Genomic DNA, 15,814 nt, shown 5'->3' on the forward strand with positions numbered 1-15,814 from the left:
TTTGTTTTATTTCGATAAAAATGCTCACTTTTTCCCTTTTAGGGTATCTCGTTCTCGTTGCCTTTATTGATATGAAGGAGGAGGACTTGAGATCCTTGTTACATTCTCGATAGTTGAATATATCTATTTTTTTTCAAATTTGCAATAAATTTTTTCATTTGTTTGATATTTTATATTTATTATTATAATTTTAATAACTATCTGATAAGCTCGTTCGATGGTTTGGTTCGAGATCACAACTAAAACATGTGAAATCCGATCCAAAACAACCCGAATAAATTTGATTAATACATTTGGTTCTATTTAAGTCAAAAATTTATCCAATCCAAATCGCGTGCACTCTTAAATATCATTATTATTTTATTATATTTTCTCTTATTCATAATACTGAAGGAAATGTTAGACTAATAAATTTATTAATTATGCACAGATGTTAATAGATTATATAAAAGAATATAGAATTTTTGCATCTTGCATTTTCATTTCTTCTTAACTTTAATTGTTGTAACGAGGAGCATGAATAATACAGATCATTCATTCTCGAGATAACATGCTTTTAACCCTGCGAATTCGATTTCGCAATCAGTAGTTTTGAACATTCGTCGTGCTAAACAAAACCTTCACCGCATCCTTCCAATCAAACGCACAAACAATGTCACAATATTCCAGATTCCACATTTGAGTTAGACCAATGTCAACCACAATTAGCGTTATGATAATTTAGTTATAATGAGATAAGATAGTGAAACTAAGAGGCAAGAGTCCATGCTCAAGGCTAAGATTAGTTTTAAAAGATGATTTTCCTTAGTTTAGTGGCACATCTTATAAGCCTCTTCTTTGTCTCTTGGACCCCTGGGTTTATATATAACCATGACATATTAGATAATGGTAATTGTTACCATTGATTATTAAGCGATTATTGGTGTTGTTATATGCTCTTGGAATTTGAGGGTTTGTTATTAATGTGCTGTTATATTTTAGTATTATGTCCCTTATTCTGACCTTTGATGGTGAGCGGTCTAGAGTGAATGTGACCTTCTGCGACTATGAATTTTCACTAAGTGAGTCTTGGGCTCGGGTAGCGCAGTCTCGTCAGTCCCCTGCATAATGACTCATAAGCATTGTTAGAATATAATATAAAATCATTCATGTGATTCTTACCAAACAACTTAAATTTTTGGGATAATAGGTTATTTGATATGGTATCAGAGTATCTATGACTAAGTGGTATAAAGTTCAACTCTAGGAAAAAAAAAAAACTTTGGCTTTTGGGAAGTGCTTGCTGTCACTTGAAGGGTGTGTAGAAAAGCATCCCCTTAATTTTTGGCGCTGCTATATCCGTGGTAGAATTGAAGAACTGTCTGAATTTTGTTTTGTGCGTCATATTACAAAGTTTTCTTCTTGTTTGGTGTTTTAAATGCATAAATTGACTTTCATTTATGATATTTGTCCCTTCAATGAGGCATAATGCCGATATTGTGGTCTATTTCTATCGGCTTCTGTTGTTGATTGAGCACAGAACTTTAATATGTGGTCCTATGATTATTGTCTTGTGGTAGATTATTTTGTTAACGCTGAAATGAGATTGTGGAAGTCACTAATTTTTTTGGCAAATTCTGTGGTGCCTCCCTATTTTTAAGGGTGTGGTGCCTCCAACCCTTTTAGCAAATAATATGCTGCCATGTGTATTAGTATTTTCAAATTTTCTTTTTCTGTTCAAATTTGAATTGTTTTTTAGAAAATCAAAAATGTTTTATATTTTATTTTCAGAGGGGCCTTTTAGCAATTATTTGAAAGTTGTATATTATCTTTTAACCATCATTGAGAATTTTTACCAAGCTTATTTGTATTCTGAGTTCAACCCATTTTCTTCTTCTTCTTCCTTGAACCCTAAATAGTATCAGCTTCTTCACCTTCCAGCTTCTTCACCTTCCAGCTTCTTCATCGTTCGTTTTTCGCAGACGAGGACCATTGTCGTCATCAGCTTCTTCATTGTCGTTCGAGCTTCTTCACGTTCCAGCTTCTTCATCAAATAGCACGGTCCGTTTCTGAATCTGGGTTTAGTGTGTTTTGGTTCTAAAATCGCATTTTCCTAATCTATTATTCGTTGTTGTTGTTTGATTTCAAATTAAGGGGTTCTTATATTTGTGGGTTTTGAATCTGGGTTTATGGTTTAAATCGCATTTTGGGTATTGTGCTTTTGGGTTTAGGCTTTTGAATCGGTGGGTTTAGGGTTTAAAAAATCTGAATGAAATTTTTTTTGTTTAAGGTTTACCAAATTGATTTCGTTGTTTTCGAAAATCAGGTTTTGTTTACTTAAAATCTTTGTGTTGTACTTATTTATTGGTTTCGTTGCATAGGTTTGCTGCCATGGCAGATGTGAATGAATATTTCTCTATTGACTTGTCTAATGATGGAGGTATGAGTGAGGATGTTGATTCTGTGGCAGTGGCTGATGATGGCAATGGCAATAATGAGAATTCTAATCCAGATCGTTGCAAATTAATCCCTGACTTGACAGTTGATGAGATAAGGGAGCTGGTGTTTTGTTATGAGAAGGATGCTGTTGAATTTTACCAACACTATGCCCATTTCAAAGGTTTTGGTGCAAGGAAAGATGATGTCCGTCGTGATCGAAAGGGTAATATTATTAGTCGTCAACTGGTGTGTAATAGGGAAGGTGAGAGACATGAGAAGCATTTGAATAAGGTTAGCCGAGTCAAAGAAGCAAAGCCTATTACCAGAGTGGCTTGCCCAGCAAAGTTCCGTGTCCGTTTTCATGCAGACTCAAGCAAGTGGAAGGTTGTGCTATTTGAACCAGAACACAATCATGGGTTGACACCTGCATCCCACGTTCATTTGATGCCCTCATTCAGGGGATTGACTGATGGTGACAAGGCTCAAGTAGACAGTCTAAAGCTGTATAGGGTGAGAAGTTGCAACATAATGGGGCTTTTGATGGGTCAGAAAGGTGGGCATGAATCGGTGGGTTTTCTGAAAAAGGACTTATATAATCATGTTGATAAGAAGAAAAGGATAAGTTTAGGTGCTGGAGATGCAGCCAGTGCATTGAGTTATTTGCAGCGTAAGGGGGAGAAGGATCCCATGTTTTTTTTCAAATTCACAAGATCAGGTGAAGAAAATCTTGAAAACTTGTTTTGGTGCGATGGAACAAGTCGCCTTGATTACCAAGCGTTTGGAGATGCCATTGTTTTTGACAGCACCTACAAGAAGAACAAGTACAACAAACCGGTTGTTATCTTTTCTGGCTACAATCATCACAAGGAGACTACAATTTTTGCATGTGCCTTGGTTTGTGATGAGACCATTGAGACTTACAAATGGGTCCTGAAAGCCTTGGATGAAGCTATGTTTGGAAAGCAACCCAAAGCTGTTGTGACTGATGGAGACAAATCTATGCGTGAAGCAGTGAAGGTTGTGTTTCCTAATGCTACTCATAGGCTTTGTGGATGACATATTCAGCAAAACTGTCTTGAGAAAATTAAGATTCCAGATTTCTTGAATGAATTTAAGACTTTGATTTATGGGAATTTCACTCCAGAACGTTTTGAAACTAAATGGCTGCAAGTGATTGAAAAGTATGGTATTGGTGAGGAAAAATGGATTAAACAGACGTATGAAACTAGGCAGATGTGGGCAACTGCGTTTATGCGAGAGAAATTTTTTGCCGGTATCAGGACTACCTCTCTATGTGAAGGCATTAACTCATTTATTAAGAGGTATGTGCAGTGCAAAAATAGCATCCTTGATTTCATTTATAACTTTGAGAGAGCTGTGGAGGAGTATAGGCATAATGAGTTAGCCTCTGATTTCAAGTCAAGTTATGGTGAGCCTGTCTTGATTACTGCTTTGAGTCACATTGAACAAGGGGCAGCAAAGTTGTTGACATTGAATATGTTTAGGGAAGTGAGACATATGATTCAACGAGCACTTAACCTTAATCTTGTTGAACGATCAGAGATTGGTACCACAGTGATGATAAAGTTTAGCATTTGTCGTCATCCAAACACTCAGTTCTTGGTCATTTATGACAAGAATCAGAACATGTTTAATTGTGATTGTGGGTTTTCTGAATATGTTGGCATACCTTGTTCTCACATTATATGTGCAATGAGAACTGAGAACATGAATGAATTCCCTGCTAGTCTTGTTTCTAAAAGGTGGCTGAAGACTGCAAAGGCTGATTCATTACAATCTATCCCTGCTATGGAGGTTGATACTGATAGAATGAAAATGCTGCGTAGAGGTGTAATTTCTGCTGCATGCAACTTTCTGAGTGAATATGGTGCTGATGACTCTTCTGATTTCTCAAATGTTATCGAGGACATATACAAGCTTGTCATGAAATTTCAGAAACGTCGCCATCCCAATTCTGCTGCAACCAATTTATTTGTCATTGGTGACCCAGCTGTTGTCAAAACAAAGGGCGCTCCACGGAAGAAGAAGTATAAGAAGACGAAAAGGCTATGCTCTAATTGCAGAAAGGGTGGCCACACAATCAGGACATGTCCTACATTATTTGAGGGTAATGAAGTTGGAGAAAGTTTTGCAGATGCTGAAGAAGATGAAGATTCATCTGTTGAAATTGATGGTGATAACACTGCTGATACTGTAAGTTGTTTGTATAATTTTTCTATTGGATTATTTTGCAGCCAATTACCATGTGTATGACATTAATATTTTAAATTGTATACAGCCCGTGCCATCATTAGGAGGAGATAATGGAGGGCCCAGTTCAATGAGTACAGTCAAAGCCAAAAGAAAGGCATGTTATATGTCATATTTACTATGTTGTATAAATTTGAGTGGCATGTTCTGTTGTAAAATTGTTGTTTATGGTTTATATTTGGCTGTGAATTTTAGGTGGGAGATAGAAGAACCCAAAAGGATGTTAAACGCAACACTGGAAGTTCCCAAGCTATGGTGTCACCAACTATTGAGCAACCTCAAGCTGATATTGAAGCCCCTCCAATGAGTTTCCCAAGTGGGTTCAATTTGTTTCCCCAATTCCCTGCGAGCCAGATTTTACAATCTTTCCATCCTTTTGCTTCATACCAGCAATCGCCTTATGGCACTCAGTAGAAGACTGAATATTAGATGTGGCTCTGAATTTTGCTTGGAATTGCTATTGCATTGTGTTGCTTAAACCATTAATGAACCTGTTTTTTTTCATGTAATTTTTGCTGGGAACTAATATGGCTATGTTATTGAAGTCCTCGCTGATTTTGAAGTATTTTTTGTTTATGAAGTCTTGAAGTTATTATGATTGAATGTTGGACCAATGAATTTTATTGCTGAATTATTAATTCATAGTTTTTGAGTTCTTTCATCCAAATGCTTAGTTTAGAATATTTCAGTTACCATCTTTGTGCCATATTTATGCAATCCAGTACTTGTATAAAAAGAGACCAATGTTATAATCTGTACAAAATGGGTAAAAAAAAGAAGAACATGAGATTTGAACCAGGGACATGTAGAACCAACAGGAGGATATTTACCACTGGGATACCACTCATTATTACTAACAAACAGTTAAATAATATATTTAATACGGATAAGCAAATAAAAAAATAATTAAAAACTGATTATAGGAGTATTCGAACCTAGGACATGTGGGAAATATAGGATGCTACTAACCACTAAGCTAGAAGTAACTATTGAAATGAAACTGTAAACATAAATATTTAATTGAGTTAATGCGAGTATTTAATTGAGTTAAGATTAATAAACTTAAACTTAAGGTCGTGCGAAGCTTCATATTAATAAACTTAGACTCTTATTGCTCCGCCGCTCTCCATATTAGGTCAAACTTAAAGCTTAAGTAAGACCGAAGCTTCATATTAGGCCTTTATCCTTCTTAAGCTCTGTCGAGACTCTTGTTGCTCCGCCGCTCTCCATATTAGGTCAAACTTAAAGCTTAAGTAAGACCGAAGCTTCATATTAGGCCTTTATCCTTCTTAAGCTCTGCCGAGACTCTTGTTGCTCCGCCGCTCTCCATATTAGGTCAAACTTAAAGCTTAAGTAAGACCGAAGCTTCATATTAGGCCTTTATCCTTCTTAAGCTCTGCCGAGACTCTTGTTGCTCCGCCGCTCTCCATATTAGGCCAAACTTAAAGCTTAAGTAAGACCGAAGCTTCATATTAGGCCTTTATCCTTCTTAAGCTCTGCCGAGACTCTTGTTGCTCCGCCGCTCTCCATATTAGGTCAAACTTAAAGCTTAAGTAAGACCGAAGCTTCATATTAGGCCTTTATCCTTCTTAAGCTCTGCCGAGACTCTTGTTGCTCCGCCGCTCTCCATATTAGGTCAAACTTAAAGCTTAAGTAAGACCGAAGCTTCATATTAGGCCTTTATCCTTCTTAAGCTCTGCCGAGACTCTTGTTGCTCCGCCGCTCTCCATATTAGGCCAAACTTAAAGCTTAAGTAAGACCGAAGCTTCATATTAGGCCTTTATCCTTCTTAAGCTCTGCCGAGACTCTTGTTGCTCCGCCGCTCTCCATATTAGGTCAAACTTAAAGCTTAAGTAAGACCGAAGCTTCATATTAGGCCTTTATCCTTCTTAAGCTCTGCCGAGACTCTTGTTGCTCCGCCGTTCTCCATATTAGGCCAAACTTAAAGCTTAAGTAAGACCGAAGCTTCATATTAGGCCTTTATCCTTCTTAAGCTCTGCCTAGACTCTTGTTGCTCCGCCGCTCTACATATTAGGTCAAACTTAAAGCTTAAGTAAGACCGAAGCTTCATATTAGGCCTTTATCCTTCTTAAGCTCTGCCGAGACTCTTGTTGCTCCGCCGCTCTACATATTAGGTCAAACTTAAAGCTTAAGTAAGACCGAAGCTTCATATTAGGCCTTTATCCTTCTTAAGCTCTGCCGAGACTCTTGTTGCTCCGCCGCTCTCCATATTAGGCCATTAAATATTATTTATATAGTATTTATTAATAAATAATGTTAATAAATAATTTTTATACCTATTTATAAATATTATTTCTAAAATAAGTTAAATATAAAAAATTAAAAAACATTTAACTTCCAAACCATGGTGCCATAAAGCTTCGAAAATGGAAGGTGAGGAGATGGTGAAGTTAAGCACTTTCGGTGGCTCCAAAATTGGAATATGGAGAGGCCGCATGCTTGATAGGGTTATGAGAGGGGGAGTAATGAGGAAAATTGATTGCAGCTTTGTTGTTTGATCTTCCAGCCTCAAAACTCGTGAAGGGGTTTAGGGTTTCAATCAATTCCCCCTAGTACTATAAAATTGCTTCAATTATGAATGGGATTCAGAGTCTAACAAGGAGTGGAAGATTTACGGTCCAAAATCATCTGATTGATGTCTACCATGAAAACGAAAGGAGCCCCAGTTGTTCGACGAAGCCACCGGAAGCGAAATCGTCGAGAAGTGGATTGCATCTCCGTCAATTCGCCGGACTTGGATTTCACCGTCCCAAATCAGAACGCTAACCCTTCTTTGGTACTCATATCTTCGAGGTAATCAGTGTTACTCATCTAAAACTCTGTTTCTGTTCTGTCGTGTTTATGTATTAGGTTTCGTAGGTTTTTGACATTCATATCTTATTTGCAGTAATCAAGATTCTGGGCTGCAGCTGAACATGAATCTTCCATATTATGGTGATCAACAAGAAGATGACAAGAAAAAAAAGGTATGTTTTGAAGTAAAATGAATTACTTTTCACTTAAATAGCTTAAATTGCTTCAGTTGAATTTTCCGTATCTTATTCCCTTGCTTACCATAGTAGTATGCCAAATTAAACTTCATATAATGGATTCAAATTAGGAAACCTTGAATCCCTGCTTAAATTACAGCTGTGAAACCTATAGCCAAGGTTTAAATTTTTTTTTTATATTTTACAATGCAGGGAGTGGTTAATGAAGAGAAATTTAATACGTTGGAGGCAAACATGGAAGCTATTATGGCTAGTATTGGGTGGTTGACACAGACAATGATAAAGTCCAAATGTGTCCAGATTCTTCCCACAGAAGGAACACAGTTAGATCCATCTTCATCAGTTGAACCAATACCTGAAGCGATAGAGAAAATCATGCAAAAGTTTGTTGCACCAACGGTTGAACTCCAACACCTATTGCTGACCTACCAACACCAAATACTGAAATCCAAACTGAAACCGTTGAGATCGCACCAACATCTACAGAAAATCACAGTTCACTTGTTAGGAAGCTTTTCAGCCCACCTGTTACGTCACAGGACACAAATCCAGGAAACCAAATTACCAATGCTGACTTTCAATCCCCCAAAAACCTGAAATAGTTACCCCTCATTATGTTCCACCGGTAAGTTTTAAAATTTTGACCCATTAATTAAGAACTTTACTTGTTAAATTGACTGTCATACATGTGTATCTTGTAGTTCCTGAACAAGATATTCAAGAATGAGAACACATTCCAACTATCTTATGCTGAGACGGCTGTGGCATCTTATATCTTTAAGAAGGCCAATAAAGATGACATGGCTTGGTAAAATGTCTGAGTTTTTATTTACGTAGTTAAATTATTTTTTGATACTCAGTAGAAGAGCTAATTTAATATGCATGTTATGTTCATGGCAGGAAAGAGGCCTTGGTGAAGCCTGAAATCCCTTTCTCGGATGGAACCCGTGGTGTGCTGCAGTGCCTGAAACCAAAAGGAGAGTTGGTGACGGATTTGCTTAACTTGCTAGCTTGCTTGTTGACCAAGAAGGAGAGGTCTTTTAATCAAAATCCACCCATATGGTTTTTCCCAACAAATGTTTCGGTAATATCATCTGCTCATTCTTAATGGCAAGTTCTGTTTAATAGAAATGAAATATAAGGTTCACTGAAGTTGTTCTTTTCCACTGTAGCAAGCTATTTTGTCATGGACTACAAACCCTAATTCTATGAAGATTTTAATTAAGGCAAATTTCATGGGGAAAGTAGACCTTCTTGAAAAGGTAACTCAATAATTGTGTAACATATCATTTCATTCAAAATGTAGCTTGTTTGAGCTTTATCTACATGGTTGCTTTCTGCCAGATATTTATTCCTGTTAACGACGACAATAAGCACTGGTACCTTATAGTCCTGGACTTTAAGAATGAGCAAGTAGTGTATCTCGACAGCTATCCGGAAGAAGGCAGGATGCTTGCCAGAATTAGGCGTACCAAACTACTGGTATAACCTTATAATGAATTTACTTTTTTGATTACATGATTTGTGTTATTAATTTTGTTACTAAGAGAAAACTTGTTGCTCGTAGTGTATTTATTTGGAAGAACTTCTGCAAGACCAGTCATTTTATCTCATCGATGATAGCCCTAAGCCTATTGTGTCTGAATTCAAAATGGTTATCCCAGAAGGGCTTATGGTTCAAAAGAAAGATTCGTAAGTTACATATAACAATTTAATTCTTTTATACTTTTGAAACCATGTAACTTACTGATTGAAAATTGTTTTCTGTCATGCAGAAACGACTATGGAGTTTTTGTTGCAACTTGGATGAACCAGATGGGGATAAATGGATACAAGATAGAGGTTGATAACTTCACAAGATTGAAACTTGTTGTGGACCTTGTTCTCCATTCACATAATTTGCTTCAAGGAGTTATGCTATCAAAATCATTGGTGTACTACAACAGGATATCAGAAGCTGGAAACAAGAAGAAAGGGGTGCCAAAGACTTGCTGATTTTGTAATCTTGGTTATTGTTAGACACAATCTATATTTTTTATTCCGTGCTTTATCTTTGTGTATGCGCAAGCGTGGACGCATTGAATCCTTTTTCAGGGCACTTGTAGTTGCCAAATTTTGTTCATCAGGTTAAGGCACTAGTTGCCAAATTTTGCTTGTTAAGGCACTAGTTGCCAAAAAACCCTTTTATAAATTTTTATGCGTTGGTTGTCTTATATCATGTTTATTAGATCATGTTTTCTTCAAATGCAATAATAGCTATAGCTTAAACAAGAACACAAGAGCGCAACTTAGTTATATATTTGGACCATTTTCTATTGAAAATAGAAACATGATTCATAGCAATAGAAAGATCAACCTAACTTAGACAAGAGCAACCTTATTTGGACCCATTTTCACTTAAAAACAGTTGAAAACATGTTTCATAGCGATAGTAACATCTTTTGACATAGTAAATCATAGTCAAGTTTGACAAGAGCACTACTTACTCACTATTTTATTTGGACCAGTTTTCACTTAATATAGCAAATGTTCTTGGTTCTTTTGTATGCTCTTTTGTCATAGTTTTATTATAGTCATTTTTGGAGGTTTCTCATCATCTACTTACATAATTTTATCATAGTCATCTTGGGAGGTTTCTCATCATCTACTTACACAGTTTCATTAAATTATTATGTATACTAAAAAATGTAAATTTAGATAAGTTTAAAAAGAGGACTCATGTGAGCACTTCTCATAAAAGAGTTAATAATTCAAAAAGAGTACACATACATGTGACCACTTCTCAAAAACAGTTTTACATATCCAAAGCTTGTGTAAATCACTTAAACAAAATAAGTAGCACAACAACTACCAAAGAGACAACAACAACAATGAAATACATTTGTTCCCTTCTCTTGTAGTCAAAGATCAAAGCTTCTGCCCTCTTTAATCCTTCAAAGCAATCATCAACTTGACCAGGAGTCACAGCAGCAGTCATGGGGGCTTGAACAACTTGACCAGGAGTCACAGCAGCAGTCATGGGGGCTTCAACAACTTGCCCATGCACAGGGGGATCAAGCCAATCATAATACCCACAAGCCTGCGTATATTTAAGTTCATAAGTTATATATTCCTTGTTGTCAACTGAATACATAACAAAAACTCCCTGTTTACCTTCAAAGGACATTGAAAATATCTTCGTCCATAATTACTACTGGACCATGAAGTCTTTAGGGCTGGGGTAAGGCCGCAAGTACAGAGCCTTCCATCAGCAATCCCATTTCTTCTTTGTGTCGAAGAGAATGATTGAGATGCCATATATTATACACTACAGAAATATACTAATAAGTAAATAATTGAAACCTTAATAACATATAAAGTCATTGATTAACTAATATCCATAAAACACCAAGTTGCACAAAACATATCCAAAAAGGTCTAACAAGCCAGGGGCATCAAGCCAGTCCAAAAGTTGCACAAAACAAAGGCAAAACATACAAGGTCCAAACTGAAAACATTAATAGGAAATCAACAAAACATCAAACTCACTACGGCTGCCCACGGGTAATGGTAACATTAACCAAATTGTTGTGAGTGCTAACTGGCCTAAAGTGCACAACATCCCTATACTTCAACTCATGATCCTTCACATATTGATACCAATCCTTTGCAATGTGGATTGGAGTATCAATCTTCCTTGGATTCCTTCTTTTCAGCAGACAACTATAAGTTCTACCCCTAGGGGTTTGTAGAACGATATTCTCCCAGTTTGCCCTAATATGATTCACCACATACAACTTAGGCAATGCCTGAAAATAAAAAAATAAACATTGTATTAGATATCACATACAGCAAACGAAATTTTAAAAACAAGTAGCACTATAATTTAAAAACAAGTACTTACCATTGTCTGGCCTCCACCAGAATCAGAGCTGCTAATGACCTTATCAAAATTATGAATAACCCTCTCCACACCATCATCCTCCTCTCCATCACTCAATTGCATAATTCCATCATCCTCCTCCTCATCACTTAATTGCACAATTCCATCATCCTCCTCATCATCACTTGATATCATAATTACATCATTCTCTTCAATGTTATCCACATCCATAAACTGCCCACCAACATCAGCTAATGGTATCTCCCCACCAACATCAGCCACTGGAACTGGAACTTCCACACCATCTTCATCCTTATCACCAACATCAGCCACTGGAACTGAAACTTCCCCACCAACTTCAACCTTACCACCGACATCATCCACTGGAACTTCCCCACCAACTTCATCCTTATCACCAACATCAGACACAACCACCTCTTCACCATTCTTACCTGAACTCCCAACATCAGGTTGCCTTACAGAAGGGCCAGCACCATAGCTTATTTGATTCATCAGTCTATCAAATATCCTGATAGAAAACTTGTTCTTTCCACAATAGGAGAAATCTGCCCAATGATTTCTTTTCAAATCATACATTTTTACAAACTTGACCACAACATCAATGAGCAAACCTCCATTATTACCCACAACCAACTGAAAGGTGAACTCCCCCCCTACAGGATCCCTAACCACAACATGATTTGCCAGCATAGATTTGTATTGTGCAATAAACTCTACTGGAACTTCCACGTCATCCTAATGTTTTTCCAATAAAACTTATTAAAATTGATGTTTAAACCATATAACTATACCAACACAAATGGAAGGAGCTAAAAATTACCAGGTTTAACTTTATCACAGTATTGAAACCAGGTGTGTAAGGGCCATAAGCACTTGTTTGACTCATCTCTTCAAAAACACAAATAATCAGTTCAAAGCACAGATTAAGAATGTGAACCCAGACGTTTAAAATTCAATATCAACATAAAAATATGGTTCAATCCCACCAAAAAAAGAACACTCATGTGATAAACAAGGTTCCATAACAAATCTACAAACCATAAATAACATAAAAATCAAACCTTTAATGCAGACAAAGAAAGGGGAATGACATGCATGTGATATACAAGGTTGGTTTGCAAATCTACAGCCTATTCGGAATAATTGTAATTACAAGTTATGAAAAATAACCGTAAACATCAAAACATCAAAACTTTAACTCAGACAAAGATATGAGAACGATATCAGAACACAAACCCTGAGAAAAAAAACCATTCTTTCATTAAGATCCAAACCCCAGAAGAGAATACTTGAAGATCAAAACTACGAAAAGAAAAGATGAAGAACATACCGTAGGTCGCTGGCGCCTTCTTCTCTCACGTCGTCGCGTTCCACCGTCGGTCCTCGTCGTCGCGTTCCACCACCGTTCCACCGTCGATCACTCTTGTCGTCTCCGCCACTCAGTCTCTCACACTTCTCTTTCTCTGGAATGTTCTGCTTTGGGAAGGATGAAGATGGTGTTGAGAAATGATGAAAATATTGAAGTGTATCAGTTATCAAAACAGAGGGAACATCAATAGTCACATCAATTCAAATGAGGGTATTACTTTTACTGTGGTAACTAATTAACTGAGGGACCTGTTAGCAAATTAATAAATATTTTATTTTTATAAAACCATATTTTCTGAAAATCATTTCCTATTATTTTAATTCATTTCAGAAAAAAAGAAAAGTCAACTCATTTAATACATGCCACATTCTTACTAGTCCAAATAGGCAGAGGCACCATACCTGCGCCTGGGAGGAGGCACCACAGAAGGGACCAATTTTTTTTTGTTCCAAGTGCATGTATTCTATTTACGTCTTTCAATTCTCTTATTTTGTTCATTTATCTGATTGATTGTTCAATGTGCTAGTTAGTGTACATTGAGTAAAATCTATATTATATATATATATATAAAGCACACTTGTGTTTTTGCATGCAATTAATGTATTAAACCATAAAAGATCACATACCTTTACATTAAATACATTAAAAAATAAAAAAATTAATAAATAAAAAACTGAAAAAAAATTTATTATAAAAACCTATTCAACTACTTATATCAAACAACAACATTCATAGACTTAAAATTGACTTGAGCTTTGCATTTGACAAAAATTTAAAAAATCAAAATAAAAAACAAAATAATATTTATTAATAAATAATTTAGATAAAATACTTTTAAAATAAAAAGTTTTCTATCAATATATATCTATCTATATTGTACTTGAGGCTCTTATTTCCCAAAGTAATTATATATATATATATATATTTGGTTTTTCCAAAAAAAAAAAAAAACTATCTTCTATATACATATGTAAAGCACACTTGAAAAAATAGCATTAAACAAATAAAAAAAATAGTAAGTTTCTTTTGAATTAAAAATATTAAATAAATAAATTGAAAACTAAAATAAAAACTACATCCACTTTATTATTCATTATATATCTTCTATATCTATATATCTATCTATATATATATGTAAAGCTCACTTGAGTTTTTACATTAATTACATATTGTGGTTATCATTTAATGATTCTTCTTAATATTGCTACTTTTATATTTTTTATCAAGTAATTATTGATTATAATAGAGTAATTTTTCTAATTAAATACATATATGATAATAAATAAATTAAATATATTAAAAATAAATTAATAAAATTAGAAGGTATATTTAAAATATTATGCATATCATATTTTTTATAAAAAATAAAAGAATAACTCAAATAAATTCATTTTTCAAAATAGTTTAATTTTGAAATTTTTGGTTGATAATAATTATAATTTATATTAAAAATATGTTTTGGGTAATAATATTTAATATGATTTTTACATAAATATGGGCATATTGCACTAACTTTCCCTGAGGTTTATTATTGTTGCACTCACCTATAATAGGAAAAAAAAGTAGTATACAATAAAGTGTTTAATGAACTTCCTAAATGCAATTATATTTGGTATACTTAAAATTTTTCTTAATTGATAAAAAATAAAAAATATTCTTAACCAACTTCCACTTATTTTTATCTTTATATTCATAGTAGACAAGCTTATGAAGTTTTTTAACTAAGTCTTTACAATTTTTGTTAGTTTTTTAGCCACATGTATCATCTACTGAGGAAACCATGTTCTACTCGAGTGTGATTAAAGTCAAAGGTCTCCCATAGAGTACAGTTCTTAATGATCGAACCTTAGGGATTAAAGAGTTAATTTTAACCACTATGATAGATATACATCAGATAGAACGATTTGTGTTTGTAAATTGCACTTATAAAGTTTTTTCAATTTTTTACTATCTTCAAAATTGTAAAAAGTTTATATTGAATAAGATAAATTATTATCTGTCATCGAATGATAGCTCAAGTGGCAAGAGCTAGAGGACATGTGTGTAGGGTGGGGGAGGTCAAAATATCAATCCTTGAAGGGTGCAATATATATTTCCGATGTACCAAAAAGATAAACTATTATCTTAATTCATTTATCAACAAATTAAATTAAAAAATATAATTTCTTACAAACTGCATATTAACTAATTAAATGCTTATTAAACAATAAATAATATAATTTTTTATATGCATCACTAAAAATATTTTTCATAATTAAACATTTTCTATACCATTGTTCCCATAAAAATTCAATTGCAAACATTGCTTTCAAGGTGAAAACATGCATAAAAGTAAGAGAGAAACATCATTTTGCACAAAACACAAACTAAGTTATTCAACTCTAATTATATATTTCCCTCCTTTTACTTATTATAGAGAGTGTACTATTATGAAAACATATGATCACGAAATGAATTGAAAATTAATTTTAGTAAGCAACATAAAATATTTTTTAATATACTAAAAAATTAGTTTACAATAAATATTTTATTAAACTTTATCAATGTAATTACATTTTATATATTTATCTTATTTTTAATTATCTACTACACAATACATTTACTATATTATTACATATACGAAGATAAATTTAACATATAACTTAAAAAAAACCCGTGCAACGCACGGGTTTAATTTCTAGTATATATATGTAAAGCACACTTGTGTTTTTGCATGCAATTAATGTATTAAACCATAAAAGCTCACATACCTTTCTATTAAATACATTAAAAAATAAAAAAATTAATAAACTAAAAACTGAAAAAATTTGTATTATAAAATCTATATATATATATATATATGTAAAGCACACTTGTGTTTTT

General features: G+C 34.3%; 4 protein-coding genes across 4 annotated transcripts; 2 read left to right on the top strand and 2 right to left on the bottom strand.

The window, feature by feature from the left end:
* The first annotated feature begins 2,370 nt into the window (after positions 1–2,370).
* On the top strand, positions 2,371–3,474 carry LOC130713533 (protein FAR1-RELATED SEQUENCE 5-like). Its single transcript, XM_057563306.1, has one exon. The coding sequence runs from the start codon at positions 2,371–2,373 to the stop codon at positions 3,472–3,474; it is 1,104 nt and encodes a 367-aa protein (XP_057419289.1).
* Positions 3,475–4,201: 727 nt separating this feature from the next.
* Positions 4,202–5,109, top strand: LOC130732288 (uncharacterized). The gene is made up of 3 exons (XM_057584369.1): positions 4,202–4,632; positions 4,718–4,786; positions 4,885–5,109. Exons 1-3 carry the CDS (start codon positions 4,228–4,230, stop codon positions 5,101–5,103), a joined length of 693 nt encoding a protein of 230 aa, XP_057440352.1. The 5' UTR covers positions 4,202–4,227; the 3' UTR covers positions 5,104–5,109.
* A 5,409-nt stretch (positions 5,110–10,518) lies between these two features.
* On the bottom strand, positions 10,519–13,002 carry LOC130713544 (uncharacterized). The gene is made up of 3 exons (XM_057563317.1): positions 12,914–13,002; positions 10,854–11,007; positions 10,519–10,779 (listed from the first exon to the last, which is right to left on the bottom strand). The coding sequence occupies exons 2-3, from the start codon at positions 10,995–10,997 to the stop codon at positions 10,519–10,521; spliced, it is 405 nt and encodes a 134-aa protein (XP_057419300.1). The 5' UTR covers positions 10,998–11,007; positions 12,914–13,002.
* LOC130732289 (uncharacterized) lies at positions 11,047–12,859 on the bottom strand. Its single transcript, XM_057584370.1, has 2 exons — positions 11,584–12,859; positions 11,047–11,488 (listed from the first exon to the last, which is right to left on the bottom strand). The coding sequence occupies exons 1-2, from the start codon at positions 12,271–12,273 to the stop codon at positions 11,228–11,230; spliced, it is 951 nt and encodes a 316-aa protein (XP_057440353.1). The 5' UTR covers positions 12,274–12,859; the 3' UTR covers positions 11,047–11,227.
* Positions 13,003–15,814: the final 2,812 nt, after the last annotated feature.

The sequence above is a fragment of the Lotus japonicus genome, chromosome 1, assembly GCF_012489685.1.
Source record: "Lotus japonicus ecotype B-129 chromosome 1, LjGifu_v1.2".
NCBI lineage: Eukaryota > Viridiplantae > Streptophyta > Magnoliopsida > Fabales > Fabaceae > Lotus > Lotus japonicus.

What these genes read in the sequence shown, in the direction of transcription:
- LOC130713533 (XM_057563306.1), top strand. Translation starts at nt 2,371, where the DNA reads ATGGCAGATGTGAATGAATATTTCTCTATTGACTTGTCTAATGATGGA.
- LOC130732288 (XM_057584369.1), top strand. Translation starts at nt 4,228, where the DNA reads ATGGAGGTTGATACTGATAGAATGAAAATGCTGCGTAGAGGTGTAATT. An exon ending in GTGATAACACTGCTGATACT is followed by an intron (nt 4,633 to 4,717) that starts GTAAGTTGTTTG and finishes AATTGTATACAG; the next exon opens with CCCGTGCCATCATTAGGAGG. An exon ending in CAGTCAAAGCCAAAAGAAAG is followed by an intron (nt 4,787 to 4,884) that starts GCATGTTATATG and finishes TGTGAATTTTAG; the next exon opens with GTGGGAGATAGAAGAACCCA.
- LOC130713544 (XM_057563317.1), bottom strand. Translation starts at nt 10,997, where the DNA reads ATGGCATCTCAATCATTCTCTTCGACACAAAGAAGAAATGGGATTGCT. An exon ending in ATTTTCAATGTCCTTTGAAG is followed by an intron (nt 10,780 to 10,853) that starts GTAAACAGGGAG and finishes AAATATACGCAG; the next exon opens with GCTTGTGGGTATTATGATTG.
- LOC130732289 (XM_057584370.1), bottom strand. Translation starts at nt 12,273, where the DNA reads ATGCTGGCAAATCATGTTGTGGTTAGGGATCCTGTAGGGGGGGAGTTC. An exon ending in CTGGTGGAGGCCAGACAATG is followed by an intron (nt 11,489 to 11,583) that starts GTAAGTACTTGT and finishes TTTTATTTTCAG; the next exon opens with GCATTGCCTAAGTTGTATGT.